The 22771-nt window shown below is 51.8% G+C and overlaps 1 protein-coding gene across 3 annotated transcripts; it reads right to left on the bottom strand.

Moving 5' to 3' along the window:
• Positions 1-61: 61 nt before the first annotated feature.
• Positions 62-22520, bottom strand: KLHDC8B (kelch domain containing 8B). 3 transcript variants are annotated; one of them, XM_038772870.1, is made up of 6 exons: positions 22446-22520; positions 16917-17859; positions 7366-7530; positions 6550-6774; positions 2735-2836; positions 62-1863 (listed from the first exon to the last, which is right to left on the bottom strand). In XM_038772870.1, the coding sequence occupies exons 2-6, from the start codon at positions 17305-17307 to the stop codon at positions 1667-1669; spliced, it is 1080 nt and encodes a 359-aa protein (XP_038628798.1). In that variant the 5' UTR covers positions 17308-17859; positions 22446-22520; the 3' UTR covers positions 62-1666. The 3 variants fall into 3 exon arrangements, with proteins under 3 accessions (XP_038628798.1, XP_038628800.1, XP_038628799.1); XM_038772872.1 differs by lacking the exon at positions 22446-22520 and adding an exon at positions 22038-22126; XM_038772871.1 differs by lacking the exon at positions 22446-22520 and adding an exon at positions 20115-20178.
• Positions 22521-22771: the final 251 nt, after the last annotated feature.

Below are 22771 nucleotides of genomic sequence, written 5' to 3'. Positions count from 1 at the left end.
ACAGAATGGCAAGTGGGGGACATCTCAATCACGCCCAGCCACTCTGCTCATGGCACTCCTACAAAATCCCCCCTCTCCCCAGTTATTACTATCGCCCAGCCACAGCTCCCTCTTTCAGCTTGCAAGTGACTACCATTGCCGAGCTGGGCACTGCACACCAATAGTTTATCCCAGAAGAGGAAGACAATTCTTGATGAAGACTTGGAACAGAAGGTGCCATCAAAACTTCCTCGTGCAGCTGTGGGTAGAGGAGTGACTAGGCATTTGAATAGCAGGGTAGCCAGTCAGGAATTCCTCTTCTCTATAAAGAGCTCAGGGCTCTCAAGGGGGTAACACCACTCTCACCCTGAGCCTCTGAATGGTCTCATCGGTTTTTCAAATAATCAGACTCAGAACTTTGAGGAAGAAAAATTTAACACAAAATGTTAGCCACTATCCCTCTTTCAACCCTCTCAGCGGGAACCCGGAGCAGAAGCAGTTTGCCTCAATTCATCAAACTGTTCTTCGACCGTCTGGCCGGGTCCTGAATTCCTAGCCCCAATCTGTTGGGGCATCTTGCCCATAAGCCCCTCCTCAGGGACCTGTCTTCTTCAAATGCCGTCGAGTCGTTTCCAACCCATAGCGACTCTATGGACACACCTTCTTCGGAACGTCCCATCTTCTGTCAAAGTCAGGGACCTGTCAGTCTGTATAATATGTCTCTATCCCCACATAGGCCCTCTAGTCTCTTGCTCAGACTACCCTTCAGGCAGAGCGTACAGAAAATGGGATTTATATCGTCCCCCAGGCTGGGAAACCTGCCCCTAAAGATGTAGCTTCACTTTCCCCGTTGTTTGCCCTTGGCTAAAAAGCTGGGTTAGTGTGAAAGGCAGAATGGAACAGAAGACAAAAACGAGCCTTAAAGGGATCAGCTCTAATGAAGAGGAAAGGCAGATGCCTGGGTAGGGCAAACTTTTCCTGTAGGATGGACGGTGCTCTGCTTCCACACCACCCGAGATCCCACCTTGGAGAACAAAGTCTCCCATTGCTCAGCAAGAGCTTGAAACCTGCCATTACGGCGAGAGCCAGAACGGCTAGCTTTATTTAGGACTATGCCATCGTCTCATAGGCACTGAACTAGGGGTCCCTGGTGATTCATGTGAAAATAGTCAGCCTCCTCCCAGCTGTTCATCCCTCCAGCCCGACGCAGCTGGCCAAGCATACCTCTGCACTTGGATGACATAGACAGTCTTGAGGAACTAGGGCATATAGGGGCACTGAGTAGGAAAGAATGATCAGCTATGGCACTGACCAAACTGTCAGCTCACTCGCTCTCTGGCCGGGCAGCACCGCCACCCCTTCCTGCCCAGTAGCCTTCAAGGCATCCCCTGCAGCAGTTAGGACATCTGAAGCCCTTTTCTCTCAGCAGCAGGGGCAATTAGGACAGTCCAATCCCTGGAATTCCAGCTCTTCAGCTGCTACTAGTCTTGCTCAGCTTCAGCTCACCACACGGGACAATTTTGATCTCTGCACTACTCTAAACTTTACAAAGCTGAAATTAGGTTTCTAAATGGCAAAAGAAAGTGATGTCACTGAGCTGATAATGGCAGCAGATGGGTGGCTGTGCCCCCCTTGGTCTCTGCCCCTGGGTATCGGGTGGGTGGGTAGGTAGGTTGCACTGGGCTCCTCAGACTCCATCATGCAGGCACAGGGCCTCTACAGCTCCACTGGGCCCCTGGGCTACACCTCCAATCACAAAAAGCCTCTGCTGGGCCTGGAGGCTGGAACAGGAGCAGCGGCCAGTGGGCATGGAGGGCAAGAGCTCCCATTTCCTCCTCACAAGGCTGAAACCTTCCACGGAGCCCAGCGGGGAGGGTTGGTTTCCTGAAAAACAAGAGATCCAAAGTGGTGAGAGGAGTGTGAGCCACCCCCAGATGATCCTCAAAGATGTCAAGTACATTAGTACCTCAATCCCAATAAAGTAGGCAACAAAACTTTCCAACCTCCTCTATGCTCACCCTTCTCCTGGCACTCCTCTCCTTACTGCCCATGCACTTCTGAAATCACATCTCCTCCAGGCCTTTCCCAGTGAATTCTTCCCCCTGGGTCATCCCGCCGCAAACTATCATCTCAGCACTTCGGTGCCAACTACACACTTAGGCACTTAGATTCACCTCTGGCACTTCTGTCCCTATGGTCTGACATGCCCTACTATTTTTAAGAACTTACTCAACTATACAGCCATTTCCATTTTCTCTTCTTCTCTCTGTTTCCCCTCCTAGAATGTAAGCTCCTCAAGGGCATCTCTCATCCCTGCCTGCCTATTCACCCGTACACTGTGCAAACACTGAGGTTCTCAGGCCTGAAGTCTCAGAACCAAGAACTGTCCATTATTCTTGACAGGCGATTCCATCCTTCTAATTCTACTAAACTCTCTTAAGTGCTTAATACAGTGCTCAGTCCAGAGCAGGCAGTCAATAAATATCATTGATGGATTTCAACTCATCAACTCATAACACTTATGAAAGTGAGGGAAATAGGCCCAAGCCTTTCTTAGGTATAGTCTGGCCGAATTCCTTCCCTGGCTCTTCCACTGTCCACCGCACCCTGAAGTCTCTCGGTCCTGGGTCCCTAAAGCTCTCCGGATGCCCCTCCTGTCATGTAACTCCAGGTGGTGGTTTTGACAAGGAAAGAGATGCTCTTTGATCTGTTGGGTAGCCCCCCGGCCCCAGCCAGAGAGAGTCAGGACACTCACCAAGGCCGCCTATTGCTACCACACGGCCCCCAAGGTAGCCTGTCACGAAGTCAGCTCTCTTCTCCCTCATCCTTACTGAGCGTGGCAGCTTACTCCAGACACCTGTGAGAGAGAGGTAGTGCATCAGGGTTCTGGCCACCTAGCCTGAGAGAGTGGCCTGGGCACAAATTAGAGCACAGGAATTGATGAGTTTGTGTCCTGCTTAAAATCCCGGATATCTATTTTGCTAGGATCCCAGTCCCTCAACCTTTCCTGACAAGGAGCTCTTCCCTTCAGAGTTGTTCCCTAGAAATGCTAAGCTAAGTTGATGCTCCTCATTTCTAAAAAGTGGAGTTCCTCCACAAAGTCACACTGCAGAACAGCTGTAGATGTCCCTGGGACCCCAGACATGAGGTCAGCTATGTAGGTCAGGGGCAACAGACTGGACCTTGGGTTTGGGAATAGGATAAGCTTTGGTGGGGTGGGGGCGGCATGAAAATCAACCCAGTTTTGAAGAATGGGACTTTAAACTATTTCAGTCCTGGTCCAAACTATATTTTGCCCTTTCACCTCTCCAGCTCCTGCAAGGTACAGATCTGATCTCATCAGTGAAGGGTTTCCATGAAGAACAACCATGCTCCCAATGTGCACAGTTTGAGGGCATATCAGGCTCAGAGTTCCCCCCTGATACTCAGTGCCCTCTTGGAAAGCCTGTTGGCACTCGGGATGAGTGTGAAGGGCCCAGGCAAAAAGGGAGGTCCTGTTCCTGCCATGGAACCCAAGAAAGGCAACTGATCTCTCCCTTCCCACCTTTTTCTTTCTCTGACCTGTCTGCAATTTGTCTCTTCTTGAAGTAGTGCAGTTTTTTTATGGTATTTGTTAAGTGCTTACAGTGCCAGGCACTGTACTAAGCACTGGAGTAGATACAAGCTAATCATCTTGGACAGAGTCCATGTCCCACGTGAGGCCCACAGTATTAATCCCCATTTTACAGATGGGATAACTGAGGCACAGAGAAGCTAAGTGACTTTTGTCCGAGGTCTCACGGCAGACAAGTGGCGGAGTCAGGACTGGAACCCAGGTCCTTCTGACTCCCAGGACTGTGCTCTATTCACTAGACCATGCTACTTTCTCAGTGTTTCTACCCTCCATTCTGAAGCCTTCTCCCCCCACTCATTTAAAAGCCTCACCTTTATTCCCACTCCATCCAGCTGCCTTCCAGTTTCGTCTCCCAATACCTTTGTCTCCCAATAGCTTTTTCCTCTCTCCACTCTTCAGACCTCCTTCTCTGCTACGTTCTCCTTTCTGCTCATAACTCTCTGACATGACCCGTCCACCTCAGGTTCATGTGGAGATGAGCAGGGCATTGAGGCAGACTTTCCCCCAGTAGACATCTTGGGGCATAAACCCAGGGATGCAAACACAGAATGAGTCCCGGGGCATTCTATTCCGCCTTCCTCCTTCCCATGGTCTATAGAGCAACTCCTCTGCTGGGAGGGAAAGATGCTATCAATCCTCTCTCCTTAAAGGATCCCATTCTCCGAAAACTACCTGTAGGGACATCATTTGACTGCTTGTTATAAAGGCCATAAATACAATCAGGGCTCCTCCTCTGCCTTCATTCATACTGGGCCAATACCTGCTGCTCTTTTCCCAGCTCAGACCTAGGCCAAAAAACAGGCTCTTGTCTGGGCCTGGCAAGAGAGCTCTCAACTGAAAGAGATAGGTGGGAAAAGGGTTCACAGGGGATTATATGTATGTACCACTGCCCTCCGTATTGGAAGACACTGTTGATGGTGCTATTCTATCCATGTACGTACATGTGGCCGAAGAGTCCTACACACTAACACCACTCCATTCCACACTGGGCATATCCACACTGTGACCACCCTTTGCTGTACTGTGTTTTCCATTTGCGGCATCCATCACTGGTTTCTCATCGCCTCTCAGTTTCCCTTTCCTCCCAAAGTCTCTGCTCAAGGAGAGCAATTTCTCTTCCGATTGCTGCCCACCAGCCTTGTCTGTAAGCTGCAGTTTTCCCTCAGTAGTCCACTACTCCCTCATATAGTTTGAAACTATGCTTCACTGTGCCTTTAAAAGATTTTTTGGCCTCTCTGCTTATGTATTAAACGTTATTATTCCTCAGGGGGAGGGGAAGGGAAAGGAGGGGCAGAGAAAGGGAGAAGGAAAGGTGAGGAAAGCGGGAAGGGGAGGTGGGGAAAGGGGAAACAAGAGGTGGGGAAAGCAGCATGGCCTAAGAGTCAGAAGGACCTGGGTTCTGATCCCAGCTTCACCATTTTTCTGCTGTGTGACTATGGGCAAGTCACTTTACTTCTCTGTGCCTCAATTACCTCATCTGTAAAATGGGGATTAAGACTATGAGCCCCATGAAGGACATGGACTGTTTCCAACCTGAATATCTTTTATCTACCCCAGGGCTTAGAACAGTTCCTGGCACATAGTAAGCACTTAACAAATACCATTCAAAAAAAGGTGGGGGGGGGGATGGGGAAAGGAAGGGAGGGGAAAAGGAAGGATCTGGCAAGATCAGGCTGTCCAAACCAAGAAGGATCTTCTTTCCCATGGCAACAATAAATCACTGGTCCACTTCTAGCCCAACCCTTATCTTCCTCTGTTCCAAAACCCAAGGAATGTTGTGGCAGTGTAATCAATCCCCAGTCCCGGCAAGGTCACCCTCCCCATCGTATCCCTATTTCTATGCCCCTCCCCACCTCCCCACAAGCTGGCTTTGAGCTCATTTCCACTAAGAAGATAATGCAGCTCTCTGACCAGGGTCTCTTAATCAGTTTTTCAGTCCCTGCTCTGTCAAGCAACAAAGCAAGAGTTGAGAGGAATGGATTTGACCGCAAGTTAACTGAAAACAGAGGATGAAAGTACTTAGATCAATTGCCTCGATTCCCTCCTCACCCTCCCAAGCCTCAAGCCTCCAATTTAATCAGTGCTTGCGTCTCCTGCAACGGCACTCCAGTTCCAATGTCACTAACCCACAGGCATCAGAACTACTTGGATGCATTGGGATTTTGGTTCCATACATCCTAAGGAGTCTTGGGAGGACATAGGAAGGTTCCAAGAAGAGAACTGAACTCCACTTCATCAAGCCCACCCCTCACACTTCTCCCAACCAGGATGGGCGATTGCTCAAGGCTCAGAGCTGAGAGGAAGGCCTTCCTGTTCCCTACCCTCAAGATAACAGAACAGGGGCTGGAAAGCCATGACTGGAGAGCAGAGTTATATAATAATAATGATGATGGCATGTGTTAAGCGCTTACTATGTGCCAAGCACTGTTCTAAGTGGGGTTGGGAGAGCTGGGGAAGGCTTGTCCTAATCCCAAAGGGCTAGTTCTGACAAATCTTCATTTCTCACACAGACATAGATACTCCGTGGCCAGGCCAGGAACCCACCCTGTAACATCCTCTTGTGTTATCAGAAGGACTCTACTGCCCAAGCTTTGGGTTTCTGTGGCAGATCTGAGATCACCCAAGTCATGAATTTCTGATTCCCCTGTGGCCCTTTGAGAAGAGAAAGAGACAGGGTTGAGGGGAGAGGGAGAGGTGCAGGGGGGAGAGAGGAAGAGAGAGAGAGAGAGAGAGAGAGAGAGAGAGAGAGAGAGAGAGAGAGAGAGAGAGAGAGAGAGAGAAAGGGGGGGGAGTGGGCTGGGGGTGTGGCAGGAGGGGGTGTCTATCCTCCAAATTGGGGCCCACCTGTCTATAGTGGGGCTCCAGCTTCTTCTCAAGTTCTAGTGAAATGGCTCCAGCTGGAGACAGAAGCTCATGTGCTCCCTAGCTCTCAAGTATATAGGATGCAGTCTGCTCACCTTGCTCCAAGTCGAACATCTCCACAGTGTTGACAAAGTGTGGACGGGAATAGAAGTTATGGGGCCCAGGTTGCTGCAAGCCCCCCAAGCTGAAAAAGCAGCCTTCTGCCATGGCACAACTGGCAAAGGCACGCCGGCTGGGCACGCTTGGGTAACGAGTCCAGCTCTTCACCTCCAGGTCGAAGGCTTCAAAGGCGGTGACCGGAAGCTTGCCCTGACGGCCTCCTAAAGAGAAGATGAGAGAAAACCCCAGGAGGGCCTGACTGAAGTCCCTCGTTCTCCTCCCGCAGCCTTCCCCATTCCCCACTTAGCCCTTCTCCAGCCGGGGCCCCATCTAGGCCAATTCACCCCACGCTGGACTCCACCACTTTCTCCAGGTCTGTGGGGGCAGGATAGGCCGTCAGGGGTCTTGCACAACCAGTGGGTGCAAGTTCTGCCCAAGGAGTACTTGACTCTTGAGAGAAATTTCCCCACGTCCAAGAAAAAAAAATGAGTCCCTTTGGAGGGACCTCTGGGTTGAAGGAAGTGGGACAATTGACATTGGAATGAGAGGAGAAGGTGCAGGTAGTCTGTGACCTTTCAAGGAGTTTGGACTATTCACACAGCGGTGTCATCCCAACCAACGTAACCTAACTCGGTCAGCCAGACTGCAGGAGGGGAAGTGGGAGCACCTCCCCCAGCAATCACCGACACTTCCCGCTCGCTACACAGCGAAGCCTTTACCTGTCTCTGACAGAGGACTGACACAGACTACCAGAGCTTCCCCACTCTCCTTGTGTCTCTCTGACACCCTCATCTACCCAGCAGGAAATTTACCCAGGACATAGATCTTGTTTCCCTGCAGGAAAGTGGAGGCCCCGTAGCAGGGAGTGGGCATGGAGGGCAACGGCTGCCAGTGGTCCTTGGCTGGCTCGTAGACCCGCACCAGTGCCTGCGGAGCTGTGTCAGAGCCCATCCCACCCAGCGCATACACGGTGCCATCTGCAGGAAAGAAGGAGGCAGACCTCAGCCCTGGGACCCAAGTCCCTAGTGAAAGGATCGTCAATCTGTTGCTCAGAAGCACTTTAGTGCTCGGCAGCTTCACTGAAGGGCTTTTGGTGTCAGGGAGGGTAAAGGGTTTGGGAGAACCAAGCACGGGGAAGGAAGAGAAAAAATAATTAGATGACATCCAAATGCAAAACAAGAGTACAGTCTCACAATTGATACCGCTTTACCAAAGCATGTAAATTCAAAAGGGCCAAAAGGGGTGACCCTTGCACATCGGTAGTCCATCTCAGCAGCTCCTCCTGCCAACTTGGAGATCATTGCCAGAAAAGAGCAGAAAATCAGAAGCCAGGGGTGCAGGGCGGCCTTCACTCCATTCTAATCCTTCTCGACTTCTCAACTGCCTTAGACACTGTGGACCACCCCCTTCTCCTGGAAACGTTATCCAACCTTGGCTTCACTGACTCGGTCCTCTCCTGGTTCTCCTCTCATCTCTCTGGCCATTCATTCTCCGTCTCCTTCGTGAGCTCCTCCTCTGCCTCCCACCCTTTAACTCTCATGGCCTCAACTACCACTTCTATGCAGATGATACGAAAAATCTACATCTCCAGCCCTGATCTCTCTCCCTCTCTCCAGTCTTGCATCTCCTCCCACCTTCAAGACATCTCTACCTGGATGCCCTCCCGTCACCTCCAACTTAACATGTCCAAAACATAGCTCCTTATCTTCCCACCCAAACCGTCTTCCCCGACTTTCCCATCACTGTAGATGGCACCACCATCCTTCCTGTCTCACAAGCCTGTAACCTTGGCGTTATTCTTGATTCCTCTCTGCCATTCAACCCACATATTCAATCCATCACTAAATCCTGTCCCACCTTCACGACATTGCTAAAATCCACCCTCTCCTTTCCACCCAAACTGCTACCACGTTAATACAATCACTCATCCTATCCCACCTGGACTGCTGCATCCTTGCTGACCTCCCAGCCTCCTGTCTCTCCCCACTCCAGTCCATACTTCACTCCACTGCCCACATCATTTTTCTGCAAAAACATTCAGGACATGTCACCCCACTCCTCAAAACACTCCAGTGGTTGCCCATCTACCTCTATATCAAACAAAAACCCCTCACCGTTGGCTTTAAAGCACTCCATCACTTTGCCCCCTCCTACCTCACCTCATTTCTTTCCTTCTACAACCCAGCCCACTCATTTCACCCCTCTAGTGCTAACCTTCTCACTGTGCCTCGATCCCACCTATCTCAAAGCCAACCCCTAGCCTATGTCCTGCCTCTGGCCTGAAATACCCTCCCTCCTCAAATTTGACACTCTCCCCCCCCCACCCAATCAAAGCCTTATTAAAGGCATATCTCCTCCATGAGGCCTTCCCAGACTAAGCCCCGCTTTTCCTCAACTCCTACTCCCTTCTGCCTCGCCCTGACTTGCTCCCTTTGCTCTTCCCCCCTCCCAGCCCCTCTGCACTTATACCTGTATATATCTGTAATTTTACTTATTTGTATTGATGTCTGTCTCCCCCCCCCTCCTAGACTCTAAGTTCATTGTGGACAGGGACTGTGACTGTATTGTACTCTCCTAAGTGCTTAGTACAGTGCTTTGCAGATAGTAAGCACTCAGTAAATACGATTGAATGAGTGAATGACTGGTCTGCCTCCTCCCTGATCATGGAGAAGTTCCCTGACCTCAAGTTTAGCCACGTTACTTCTGGGAAGAAAGTCCTTGTCCTGTAAGGTCCACAGGCAACAGGATTCCCCTTCTTGGGTACTACAGATTTCTCCTCATGCAGGCATTCAACCTCCCTGTGGGCCTGAGCAACCCTGAACCCTGCAAAACAAAATTGGCAAGACTTCGAATAAAGGGCCCCTCTGGGGTGGTACAATGGCTTAGGCCGCTCCCAGCTCCCACAGGCACCAGAGTAACTACAGAATTGGGCAGCCTCCCCCTTCAGGGAAGGGCCAATCTGAGGTCAGGCAGGAAAGAGGAAAAAAGACAATGGGAACATACCCAGCAGGCAAACCGAGCCACCAGGGAGTCCAGAATATGCCAGGGATTGCTACTTACACATGGAGCTTGGTGGCCTCTCTCCTGAACACAGGAAATAAGTGAGCATTAGTAGGAGCAGTGGATAAACTGTATGAAGACATAAGCACTGGGGGGTTAGGAAGAGGGTTTAGGATTCAATTTCACCACTACATTCCTTGCACAAGGGCCAATATTTTGCTTTTGATGCTTAGTCCAAAGGAAAACTCCATGGGGCATCTCGTGCTGATGACAAGAGCCTCCACAGTGCTCACCAGGCCTCCTGCAGTCTGCCACCACTCACCCCCTCTCATGAGGGACTCTCCTCTCTGACTGGTCCAGTAGCCACCTCCACCTCGTTGGGGCAAGATTAAGCCAGACTACTCCCACTACCCCAAAGGACTTCCCCCTCCCCTGGATAGTCAAGTAAAAAAAGAGCACAAGGATCTAATTATAATCATTTTTCTGTGTCTCCCTAGAGACACCATGGCAACCTAGTCCAGCATCCAAGCAGAACTACCACCAAGCCCCACCAGATTCATGCCCATTAGAATTAAAGCCAGGCCCCCATATCCCAGTGGTCGGCCAAAGACTGGCTCAGGATGGTAAGAGATGGGGAAAGGGAGAGGGGTTGGGAGAGGGAAAGGGAGCACACACTAGATCAGAGCTGGTGTCCCAAGCAAGGCTTTCTCAGTGTTCTCACACACCCGGGCAACTGCCCTTTGGGCTTTCAGAGGAAGGAAGGACGAGGGGTTGTTTCTAAGGAGCCGAAGGAGAATGCCAGGGCCTCTGCCCTCTAAATTTGGAAGCAGTAATGTTTGGGGAGTGAGATGTTCTAAGGATCCTTCAGAAGAACACAGCTGATGATTGTGATTAGCGATTGTGGGGGCATATACGCATTTTCTCAGGGTCCTGTGGGGATAAGATGCACTTTCTCAGAGAAGGGTTGGCAGGGGAGGGGGAACACTAGTACCTTTGGCCTGTCCCCAATTCCATCTTCTGGTGATGTCACACATATGAATGATGGCATCAATCCCCAGAAGCCTGGATCCTGCTTGCCTACTGACTTTTTCAACAGTACCACCAGCAAGGAAGGATCCCAGGCACAAACCTGTCGGGGCTTAGGAGAAAGAGGAAAAGCAGTAGTTTGGGCGGCCCCAGCTCTCCACCCCAGTGTAATTCACTGAATGGGGATGGCAGGTTTATAGGAGGAGAGATTGTCCTTATGGGCTGAAGACTGACTGCCTCTTTTTTGACAGTGAGTTACTTGGGGACAGGATGTTTATTTGGAAGTACAAAACTCTGACTTCCCAGACAGTTAGAGAAGGGCAGTTTGGGAGTAGGCTTTATGGATTCATTCAATCATTCAACTGTATTTGTCGAGCACTTACTGTGTGCAGAGCACTGTACTAAACACCTGGGAGAGTACAGTCTAACAATAAACAGACATATTCCCTGCCCACAATGAGCTTGCAATCTTAAGCTGGGAATACAGCAAAGGACTTATTTTCCTCCAAGCTCCTTCTGGGCAGGAAACATGTCTACCAACTCCGACTCCCTGGTGGCTCTGTTGCCCAAGCGCTTAGTACGGTGCTCTGCACACAGTAAGTGCTCAATAAAAACCACTGATTGATCGATGAGGAAGAGGGTGGGGCTGTGTCTCCTCCCCGACATGGCTGCATCTGCTCCCAAAAAGTCCTGCGCAGAGCAGGGCAGGGTGAGTGTTTGCAGAGGCTCCTGATTCCTTATGATGCCTAGGAGGCGGCTGGTCAGCTGCGGGCAAGGACAGCATGAGGCCTCCATGGTAACCGGCAGCCCCATTGCCATGGTGACTATCTGACTTGGGCTTTGTGTCTTTTCCTTTTGTTCTGCAAGGGACCTTCTCCACCAGCAGACCTCTAGGTTCCCTGCTATTCTGGGCTGTGAGCCAGTTAGGCAGCCAGAGTACTCAGGGGCTAGGCTGCTTCCTCTGGCCATCGAGGAGCTCTCAGGGAGCATTTACCCCAGATCTGGAAGGTTAAAAACTCTGAGACCTGCTCCTCAATGGAAGTGGGGGGTCAGAGCTTCAGACTGTGCTCCACTCACTTCCTGGAGTACAAGGCCTTGTCCTGCTTGTGACCACACCCCATAAGCCTTTGGTAGGAAACCCCGATCCTGGCTCAAGACCCGGCCTATCCTAAACAAGTTCTCAGCTCCACCTGCGGCGCCGTCCCACACATTCTCCCCGCTGGGCCCTGACGGTGGGAGCCTATTTTTAGTCAAGGGAGCCGCCGTCTGTGCCCACAGCAGTGTCTCCCTCAGTGATGAGTAACCGTTAACCCAGTGGTTGGGGGGTGTTGTCTAACGCCTCTCCTCCTAAGAGCACTTACCCTCTGGGAGATGAATCAAACAGGTGGCTTCTCCGCTTGTCTGAGACACCCAGGCTGCAGTCTCTCCAGAGACTTTCTCTCCCAGGAAGGCCCAGCCTCCAGAGAAAGGGTACAGATGGTACAGAAGACCCAGGAAAGGAGAGGAACCAAAAACTGAAGCTCCAGTCCCCAGGCTCACATACGCTCATGTTCTCCCCAACCTCCCTAAAGCCCAGAGAAAGTCTGCAGAAAAAGGCTAAAAGAAAACTAAAGACTTGGGCTTCAAATGATCTTAACCCTCAGAGGTTCTGACATAAAGCAAATTCGGCCCCTGGGAAAATTCTCAGCTCCCCTCAGACCACACGTCAATTCCGGTGAAATTCCCTCTGTTTTTAGATCCAACCTTGCCTCGTTTGTAATGGCTCTTGCATATCACTGGCTAGATTTGTTTCCCAGAGTTCCCCATGGCAAGCAGCTGGCCAAGTAGCCCTGCCTGAGAGGTGGGCAGCCTGAGCCTCAAGACGGGCAGGGAACCAATGACAGCTAGTTGGGGTTGGGGTTATTGAAAAAGCAGAGGTGTTACCCTAGACAAGTGTCTGGAGAGGGAGAGAAAGAAGGGGCTAACCTTCTCACCGTGCCTCGATCTCGCCTGTCTCGCTACCAACCCCTGGCCCACGTCCTGCCTCTGGCCTGGAATGCCCTAACTCCTCAAACCCGACAGACAATTACTCTCCCCCCCAGCTTCAAAGCCTTATTGAAGGCATATCTCCTCCAAGAGGCTTTCAGATACTAAGCCCCACCTTTCCTCATCTCCCACTCCTTTCTGCATCACCCTAACTTTCTCCATTTGCTCTTCCCCCCTGCAGCCTCACAGCACTTAGGTATAGATCTGTAATTTTATTTATTTGTATCGATGTCTGTCTCCCCCCCAGCCCCAGACTCTGAGCTCACTGTGGGCAGGGACTGCCGCCGTTTATTGTCGTCTTGTTCTTTCCCAAGTGCTTAGTACAGTGCTCTGCACACAGGAAATGCTTGATAAATACAATTCAATGAATGAATGAGGGACAGAGTCAAGGAGAACATTGCCCAGCTGGGTCATACCCCACTGGAAGGCCATCCTGCTGGAAAGATCGCCTTGGAGCTTTAAGGCTGGACTGAAAGTGAAGCACGCTAACGTGGTCGGGCATCACACTATGTTTGCTTCCCCTCCATTTTCTTTAAACCCAGTCCGTGTGTAAAAGACATTAAAAGTTTAACCAAGGAATCTCATGGGTCCCATTAAATCACCCGGAAAGACTGAGTACTAGTTCACAAAGTCTCCTATTTGTGGAGGGAAGAGGGCACAGGAGAGGGAAAGGCTCGGCCAAGTCCTCTTCACTCCATCTAATGGATTCTAACCTAATTCTCCTTGACCTGTGTCAGCTGCCTTTGGCACCATGGGCCATTTTATTTTCCTGAGCACACTATCTGACCTTGGTTTAACTGATGCCGCAGCTCTCTCCTGGTTCTCCTTTCGCCTGGGCTCGTCTTCTGCCTCTCACCCCCTGTGAGCGTCCCTCAAGGCTCTGTTCTGTTCTGGGTCCCCTCTTCTCCGGATACACTCACTCCATCGGGGAGCTCATCCATTCCCACTGCTCAACTACCATTTCTATTCAGATAGCTCCCAAATCTCTCTCGCTAGGCCGGACCTCTCTCCTCCCCTGCAAATGTGCATTTCCTCTTGCCTCTCCACATGGATAACCTGCTGGCACCCCACTCCATCTGAAATTGAACTTCTCATCTTCCCTCTTCCACCTAACTTTCCCACCACAGTTGACCACCGCTGTCCTCCCTGTCTCCGAAACCCATCATTTTCATATCGCCCTCAACTCTTCGCTCTCTTTCAACTTTCACATTCAGTCTGTCACTAACTGTTGTTGTTTTTTCCTCTGTAACATTTCCAGGATCCATCCCTTCTTCCTCCCCCATCCCAACAGCCACCGCCCCAGTCCAGGCACTTGTAACAGCCTGACTAGGCTACTGGATTATCTTCCTCGCTGGTCTCTCTGCCTCCTGTCTCTACTCTCTTCAGTCCACACTGCACGTTGCTGCCTGAATTATCTTTCTAAAGCGTCATTCTGCACACGTCTTCCCAATGCCTCAAAAATCTCCAGGGGGTACCTCATCCTCTCCACATCAAACATACTCCTGACCATTGGCTTTAAGGCAGTCCATCAGCTCTCTTCCTCTTATTTCTTCTCTCTCTTCTCCCACTACCCCACGATTCACTCTCCATACCCCTCAAGCCAACCTACTCACTGTGCCTTGTTCTTGTCTCCCCCACTTCCGACTCTCACTCACTCCTTTCCTCCAGCCAGGAACTCTCTCCCACTTCAAATCTGCCAGACCACAGCTCTCCCCGCCTCCAAAGTTCAATCAAAAGTATTTACTGAGCACTTACTATATGCAGAGCATAATAATAATAATAGTCATGGTACTTATTAAGCATTTACTATGTGCCAAGCACTGTTTTAAGCACTGGGGTAGACACAAATTAATCAGGTTGGACACAGTCCTTGTCCCACATGGGGCTCACACTCTTAATCCTCATTTTTGACAGATGAGGTAACTGAGAAGTTAAGTGTCTTGCCCAAGGTCACACAGCAGACAAATGGCGGAGCCAGGATTAGAATCCAGGTCCTTCTGACTCCCAGATCCAGCGTGGCTCAGTGGAAAGAGCCCGGGCTTTGGAATCAGAGGTCGTGGGTTCAAATCCCTGCTCCGCCAACTGTCAGCTGTGTGACTTTGGGCAAGTCACTTAACTTCTCTGGGCCTCAGTTACCTCATCTGTAAAATGGGGATTAAAACTGTGAGCCCCCTCCCCCGTGGGACAACCTGATCACCTTGTAACCTCCCCAGCGCTTAGAACAGTGCTTTGCACATAGTAAGTGCTTAACAAATACCATTATTATTATTATTATTATTATTATTATTATATCTGTGCTCTATCCACTAAGCCATGCTGTATCATACTAAGTGGTTGGGAGAGTATGATAGAATTAGTAGACACAATCCCTGCCATCAGGAGCTAAAATCTAGCAAGGGAGACAGACACTAAAATAAATTACAGGTGGGTGAAGAAAGCAAGAGTTTAAAGATCAATGCTTAAGTATGAGGGTGAGTACCAAACAAAGCCTTTCTGGATCCCCACCTCCTCCAGGAGGCCTTCCCCGAAAAGTTTTTCTTCTCCTCAGGTCAAATGCTTCCAATTACCACCTCAGCACATGTGTGCTCACAACCACCTGTAGCACTTCGGTACATATTTTATGGCTGTTTCTCTGGCTAGATTAATGAGTGGGTGCTCATTAAATATTATTGACTGATCAAGTGAGCAGCCAAGCTGGGAACCAAACCAGGAAGTCCTAATTCCCAGCCTCCAGCCCCACATTTCATCTCTCCCAGCTGCTTTGCCTGCATCACTCCAAGGATTAGATGACCCTGGAGGGAAACAGAGAAATTCCCATGACTGCACATCTTAACCATCTCTAAGAGATCTGCTCAAGCCTTAAACGATCTTAAATCTCCCTCTCAGCCTTTCAGTCTCACTTTCTCTCCTCTTTTCCACAGAAAATCAGCAAGCAGGGCTGTTTTATAAGATGCCTGAGGGCATTTCTCTCTCAGCATTCTACCCTGGAGTCTTGCACACGGGAACATGGCCCAGCCTCCTGATGAAAGTTGTCCAAATCTAATAGTGGCTAAGAGTTTGAGAGCAAAAGCCCCAAGCCTAGCTCCAGAAACAGAAAGTACCCCTGGAACACCTGTGAAAATACAAGAAATGATACTGATCTAGCCCCAAACCCGGTCAATCAGACCCCAGTCTCCCTGGCCTGTGTCAGAAGTAGCCACAGTTCCCTCCCCACTGCCCTTTCCCCATCCTACCCTCTGAGCCCTCACCTGAGGTGGGCTGGCCCATAACTAAGTCGAACAGGGTCCTAATCAGAGAGCACAGTCGATCATTGTGGGACCTGAGAGATTGATTAAAAGGGGGTGGCAGAGTCATTCTGGATCCTCAAAGTAAAGAAAGAGAAATGGAATTTGAGGAGGTATTTGGGGAGGAATAAGATTCCCAGATTATTTAAAAGGTGGGGAAAAAGAACTGAGAAAGTGAATGGGGAAAATTCTACATCCCAGCTGGGGGAAAAGCCATCTGACAAACCAAGCAGTGCAGCCTAGTGGATTAAAGCACGGGCCCGGGAGCCAGAGGACCTGGATCTTTATCCGGGCTCCACCACTTACTTGCCTTCTGTGTGAACTCAGGCAAGTCACTTCACTCCTCTGTGCCTCGGTTTCCTCAACAGCAAAATGAGAATTCAATACCTGTTCTCTCTCCTACTTAGACTGTGAGTCCCATGTGGGACAGGGACTGTATTCAGTTTGAGTAACTTGAATCTACCTCAGTACTTATAGCAGTGCTTGACACATAGTAAGCCCTTAAAATGCCATAAACAAACAAACAAAAACCCCGCAGGGAGTAGGAAGAGACTGAATAATAATAATAATGACGATGGCATTTGTTAAGCGCTTGCTATGTGCAAAGCACTGTTCTAGACACTGGGCACGGTACAGCGCAGTGCTCTGCACACAGTGAGCGCTCAATATGATCGAATGAATGAATGAATGGGGGGGATACAAGGTGATCAGGTAGTCCCACGTGGGGCTCACAGTCTTAATCTCCTATTTTACAGAGGAGGTAACTGAGGCTCAGAGAAGTGAAGTGACTTGCCCAAGGTCACCCAGCAGACATGTGGCGGAGCCGGGACTGGAACCCACGACCTCTGACTCCCAAGTCTGGGCTCTTTCCACTGAGCCATGCTGAGGACATCCGATCAGGCCACGAAGAGGTAGGTTTCCCAGGCCTAGATGCCGTAGGCTGCCACCTCTCCCTCCGACACCCAGAAACGGCTCCTGCCCCGGAGGAGAGAAGCACTCCCAGAGAACAGCCCAAGGCCCGCTCTCACCTCTCTCCACAGCTGAGATACCCATGGACTGCTGGGCCAGCGCTGCCTTCTTCTCCCACTTGCCCTCGTCAGTGTGGAAGACCTCCACAGAGGCCAGAGGGCTCTGCTCCGAGTCCATGCCCCCGATCACCAGCACCTGCTTCTCCAGAGCCGCTGCGGCAGCCCCAGCCCGAGCCGTGGGAAGGGGAGGCAGCGCTGCCCACTTCTGCGAGATCACATCCAGCATTTCCACCGTGCCCAGAGGGATCCCCGCCTGGCTGCAACCACCCATCACAAACAAGTGCCCATCCTGGTAGACGGGTGTACAGTACACCCGGCAAGTGGGCATTGGGGGGAAGATCTCCCAGCTGAAAGACCTGGCATTGCTGGCAGCCATCACACTCATGGGCATGGTCACTCAAGAGAGACTCGGGCAGCGGCCTGTTTGCAGCTAGGGCCCATGGCCCCGATCTGGAGCCAACTAAGCCCCAGCTGCTTCCTCTTTCCGTCTTATCAAGTCCAGAAGGACAAGAGCAATGAACAACTCCTTGGGGACCAAGGGAAGTGACCCAGGATGGAGGCCTGACTCCAGACAGAGTCTCTGAAGCCCAGAAAGGCAGCTGCGCCTCAGAGCCTAAGGGGAAAATGGGCCTCCCTTCTTTCTCAAAGAAGGACGGGAAACAGCCAGAAGGAAGGGCGAGGCACCCCCAGACCCGCTAACCCTGGACGAGCCCAGACTCCAGCCTCAACTCTGGTATTTTTCCCCCTTCCTGGGAGGTCCTAGGGTTGACTGGGAGCCAGGCACAGCGAGTGACCCCAGACCAGACCCGTGTTGCTGTTATGCCTCTAGTTCCAGGCAGAGTGCCTGGATCTGTTTCCACTCTTCTTGGAAGATGAGAAATCACACCCTTGGTCAGCAGCTCCTCTTCCAGGCTCCACATTGGACTCTCTTGGCCGTTGTCTCCTGGAAGAGAGAGAAGACACAGTGCAGCTGGCTCTCTCTGGCCCAGGCCACTCCCACCCTCACAAGTCTACTTCCCCGCATAATCTTCCCGCAGCCGATTCATTCATTGGGAGGCAGCCTGACCTAGAGGAAAGAGCCCAGGACTGGGAGTCTGGGGATTTGGGTTCTAATTCCAGCTCCCTCACTAGTCTGCTGGGTGAACTTGGTCAAGTTACATAATTTCTCAGGGCCTCAGTTTCCTCATCTGTAATATGGGCATAAAATACCTATTCTCCCTCCCTCTCAGACTGTGAGCCCTATGCAGAACAGAGATCGCGTCCGATCTCCGATCTGATTATCTTGTATCGACCCCAGCGCTTAGCACAGGGCTTGACTTACGGTAAGCACTTGATAAATGCCATTATTATTCCCAATGTCTGGGAGTCCAGGAGTAAAGTGAATCAAACGGGTTGGAGGAAGGGAGATCCTAAGATCCTAAGAACAATTCTGCAGGAACTGTCGCCCAGAAATCACCAAGCTGGCTTCCCTCATCCTAGGATCCCCCCACCCTCAACCCCACAGCACTTATGTACATCTCCTTCCCTTCTTCCCTTCCTGACCACCATCTTCCACTGTTCATTCTCCAATAGCTTTTCCCCCCACTGCTTTCAAACATACTCATGTCACCTCTATCCTAAAAAACCCCTCCCTTGACCCCATGGCTCCCTCCAGTAATTGCCCTATCTCCCTTCTATCATCCCTCTCCAACCTCTGAGCCAGTTGTCTGCACACAGTGTCTCCAGTTCCCTCCTTGACCCCCTCCAATCTGGTTTCCATGCCCTTCGCTACATGGAAACCATTCTCTCAAATGTCAGTAATGAGCTCCTTCTTGCCAAATCGAACAGCCTCTACCCCAACCTACTCGACTCGACCTCTCAGCTGCCTTCGACGCTGTCAGCAACCCCCTTCTCCTGGAAACATCATCCAACCTTGGCTTCACTGACACTGTCCTCTCCTGGTTCTCCTATCTTTCTGGCTGCTCATTCTCAATCTCTTTCCTGGGCTCCTCCTCTGCCTCCCACCTACCTGTGGGAGTCCCTCAAGGCTCAGTTCTGGGTTCCCTTCTATTCTCCGTCTGCACCCACTCCCTTGGAGAACTCATTCGGTCCCATGGCTTCGACTACCACATCTATGAGGATGATTCCCATATCTACATCTCCAACCCCGATCTCTCCCCTCCTCTGCAGTCTCACATTTCCTCCTGCATTCAGGACATCTGTATTCGGATGTCCTGCTGACACCTGAAACTTAACATGTCCAAAACAGAACTCATATTCCCACCCAAATCCTGCCATCCCCCTGACTTTCCTGTCACTGTAGGCAGCACCATCCTCCCTGTCTCACAGGCCCGTAACCTTGGCATTATTCTCGATTTCTCTCTCTCATTCAACCCACACATTTAATGTCACCAAATCCAGTTGGTTCACCCTTCACCACAGAACATAATAATAATGGTATTTGTTAAGCACTTACTATGTGCCAAGCACTGCTCTAAGCGCTGGGGTGGTTATAAGGTAACCAGCTTGTTCCCCGTGGGGCTCACAGTCTTAATCCCCATTTTACACAGGAGGTGACAGGCACAGAGAAGTTAAGTGACTTGCCCAAGGTCACACAGCAGACAAGTGGCGGAGTGGAGATTAGAACCCATCTCCTCTGACTCCCAAGCTGTGCCGTTTCCACTAAGCCATGCTAAAATCCACCCTTTCCTCTCCAACCAAACTGCTACCACATTAATCCGAGCACTTATCCTATCCCCCCTTGACAACTGCATCAGCCTCCTTGCTACCTCCCTGCCTCCTGTCTCTCCCCACTTCAGTCCATACTTCACTGCTGCCTGGAGCACCCTCCCTCTTCATATCTGACAGGAGATCACTCTCCCCATCTTTAAAGCCTTATTGAGGGCACATCTTCTCCAAGGAGCCTTCCCCGACTACACCCTCATTTCCTCTTCTCTCTCTTCTGTGTCACCCTTGCACTTGGATTTGCACCCTTCATTCACCCATTCCTCAGTCTCACAGCACTTACGTACATATCCATAATTTATTTCTTTATTTATAATAATGTCTGCCCCCCCACCCTTGGACTGTATGCCCGTTGTGGGCAGGGAACAAGTCTATCAACTCTGTTGGTAGTAGAAAAGCGTTATGGCCTAGGGGATAGACCACAGGCCTGGGAGTCGGGAGGTCCTGGGTTCTAATCCCAGCTCCATGATTTACCTGCTGTGTGACCTTGGACAAGTCATTTAACTTCTAGAGCAGCAGCGCCAGAAGTCCAGGGCCGGAGACGGCGCGGGGGCGACTGGGGAATATAGTTCGTTTCCCGGTCCGGGCTTTGGGGCCATTGGGGTGGGGCAGTTGGAGGCTGGTGCGGCCGCTGCGTTTGATCCCTTTGCTTTGTTACTTTCGGTGGGTGGGGGGAATGGGAGGTTGGGAAGGGGATCCTGGAAGGGGGTAGAGGAGAAAGAGGAGGGGGGGGAGCGTAACGATCGCGCAACCAATGGGCAGCTTCAATTGGTTAGCAGTAACGGGAGGTACCCACCAAAATCTATTCTCTCTCATCGCCGTCAGTACCCTAACCTCTTCCACTATCCACAATGCTCCAAGTCCTTCTCTGTAAACTCGTTGTAAGCAGGGAACAGGTCTACCAACTCTGTCGTATTGTACTCTCCCAAGTGCTCAGTATGGAGCGCTGCACACAGAAAGCACTCAGTAACTACAACTGATTGGTTGTGCCTCAGTTACCTCATCTGTAAAATGGGAATTAGGACTGTGAGCCCTATGCAGGACAGGGACTGTGCCCACCCTGACCGTATCTACCCCAGCGCTGAATACGGTGCCTGGCACACGGCAAATGTTTCAAAACCATAAAAACATTTTTAAAACTCTGATATATTGTACTCTCCCAAGTGCTTAGTACAGTGCTTGGCACACAGTGAGCGTTCAAGAAACGACTGATTGAGCTGTAATTTATTTTACTTTAACGGCCATCTCCCCCTCTAGACTGTACCGGGTACCTGTGGGCGAAGTACCCGTCTGCCAGGTCTGTTGCACTGTACTCTCCCAAGCGCTTAATACGGTGTTCCGCGCACAGGGAAGCACTCAATTAAGGGACCGATCCTAGTCTCAAGCAGGTACCAAGGAGAGAGGGGAGATGTTCATCCCACCACCGGAGGGGTTCACGGGGCTGCCGCGGCCTTCCGGGAAGTCTGAAAATCCTGTTTCTGCTCCCCGAATGTCCGTCCTCTATCCTTTAGTCTTTGCCTCCCGCATTCCACAACACCTTTGTCCCCTCCCTTCCATTTTAAGAGCCCCCGAACCCCACAGCCAGACCACAAGCACCCCCCCTCCATCACCATCATGACATTCAGCCGGTGGCAACGGCCATCTCTGCTGCCCTTAGGCACAGCCCTTGGCCTTCGGGCAAAGTCACTCAGTGAAAGTGGGTTTACTGCAGCTACGTAGCGTCTCTCCTGGAGCTCCAGCTGGAAGAGGGCATCACACACAGAGTTCAGGGCCTGTTGGGGCAAGTCGGTCGGCTACCACACGCTCCCCTTACCCCCCGGGCACCTCTGGCTGGCCCCGTTCAGTGAGGGGCAGAAGCCCTGGCTTCCGATCAAGCACTTGGGCCTCTGACCAGACCGAGATGGGTGGCAGCCAGACGGAGATCTTCTCCTCCCCGAACCCCTGCACCGGTGCAATGGGAATCTCTCTGCCAGAACGCTTAGCTTTTTCTCCTGCAGCCCAGTGCCTGGGGTGGGGTGGGAGGTGGGGGCCGAGGATCCTTCCCACATTTCAGGGATGAAGTTACCGTGGTCAGCCAGTTCCTCCAGGAGAAGCCCGGGAAGTGAGGAAAAAGCCCAGCGAGGGGTGGCGAGCAATTGGGTTGGAGGAGGAATGGGAAAGGGGAAGAGGAACCGGGGGCTAATATAATGGGATGAATCCGCCTCCCCGATAAACGCCCATCGCTCGCGTTTCGCCCGTGGCTGAAAATCCCCGGCCAGAAGCGGGGAAGCCGGACTCCCGGGTCCTTTCCCCGCTGCCGGGGAGAGTCTCTGGTAGGGCCGGGCCCGCTCCAAACTTGCCGCCCCCAGCGGGGTCCGGCCGGGAGGGCGAGGGAAAAAAAGCCCGAGGGCCACTTACCCCGGGCGGCCCGTTCCCGGCGCGGCCGCTCGCCAAGCAAACTTCCAGAGGGGACCAAAGTGGGGGCTCGGGGCCTCTTCCCCTCCCGCCGCTCTCCCCGGCGCCGGCGAAGAAACCCCCACCGCTCTCCCCCTTCGGCTGGCGCCCAGCGCGGGAGGCGGGAGAGACCGGGGACTGCGAGAGGCTAGAGAAGGCGGCTGGAACCCGTCGCCAGCCCCGGCACCCCCGCGCACACTTCAATAATAAATAACCTCCGAGGGAGGGGGCGGCTCCGCCAGGGAAGGACGGAGAGGAAGCAAATGCCCAAATCCCCAGGGACGGTCCCCAGTCGGAAGGCTAGGCCCCGCCACCTCTTCCAACGAGCTTCCTCCATTAACTCCCCGCTAGCCACTTCCAGCACTCGCCTACCTAGTCGTTGCCTCTCCCCGGCACTTGGGGAGAGGCGTAGGATCAATTACACGCTTCCGATCCCCGCCGTTTGTAACTCTCTCTCTCTCTCCGCCTTGTCTCCCCCGTTAAAGCGTAAGCGCCCTGTTGCCAGGGGATGGCTCTCACGCTTCCCTTGGTGCCCTTGGCACCGTGCATCCCACCCAGGGGCTGCTCGGTCAAGGCCGTCACGATGACTACTAGGGCAAGAAGGGCTGAGGCCCCCCCCGCCCCCGCCCCCCCAACTAACACACGTTAGGTCTATTCAATCCTACGCAAACACCTGTTGGATTTCATTAAATGAACTT

This window comes from Tachyglossus aculeatus, chromosome X1 (genome assembly GCF_015852505.1).
Source record: "Tachyglossus aculeatus isolate mTacAcu1 chromosome X1, mTacAcu1.pri, whole genome shotgun sequence".
NCBI classification, from domain to species: domain Eukaryota; kingdom Metazoa; phylum Chordata; class Mammalia; order Monotremata; family Tachyglossidae; genus Tachyglossus; species Tachyglossus aculeatus.
The sequence above is the reverse complement of the archived record's forward strand: the minus strand, read 5'-3'. Positions and strand labels throughout refer to the sequence as shown.

Excerpts from the sequence above, each read along its gene's own strand:
- KLHDC8B (XM_038772870.1), bottom strand. The coding sequence starts at position 17,307 with ATGCCCATGAGTGTGATGGCTGCCAGCAATGCCAGGTCTTTCAGCTGG. Across the intron at positions 7,531-16,916 it reads TATCTCAGCTGTGGAGAGAG|ATGGCACCGTGTATGCGCTG; the intron begins GTGAGAGCGGGC and ends TCTTTCCTGCAG. Across the intron at positions 2,837-6,549 it reads GATGTTCGACTTGGAGCAAG|GTGTCTGGAGTAAGCTGCCA; the intron begins GTGAGCAGACTG and ends TCTCTCTCACAG.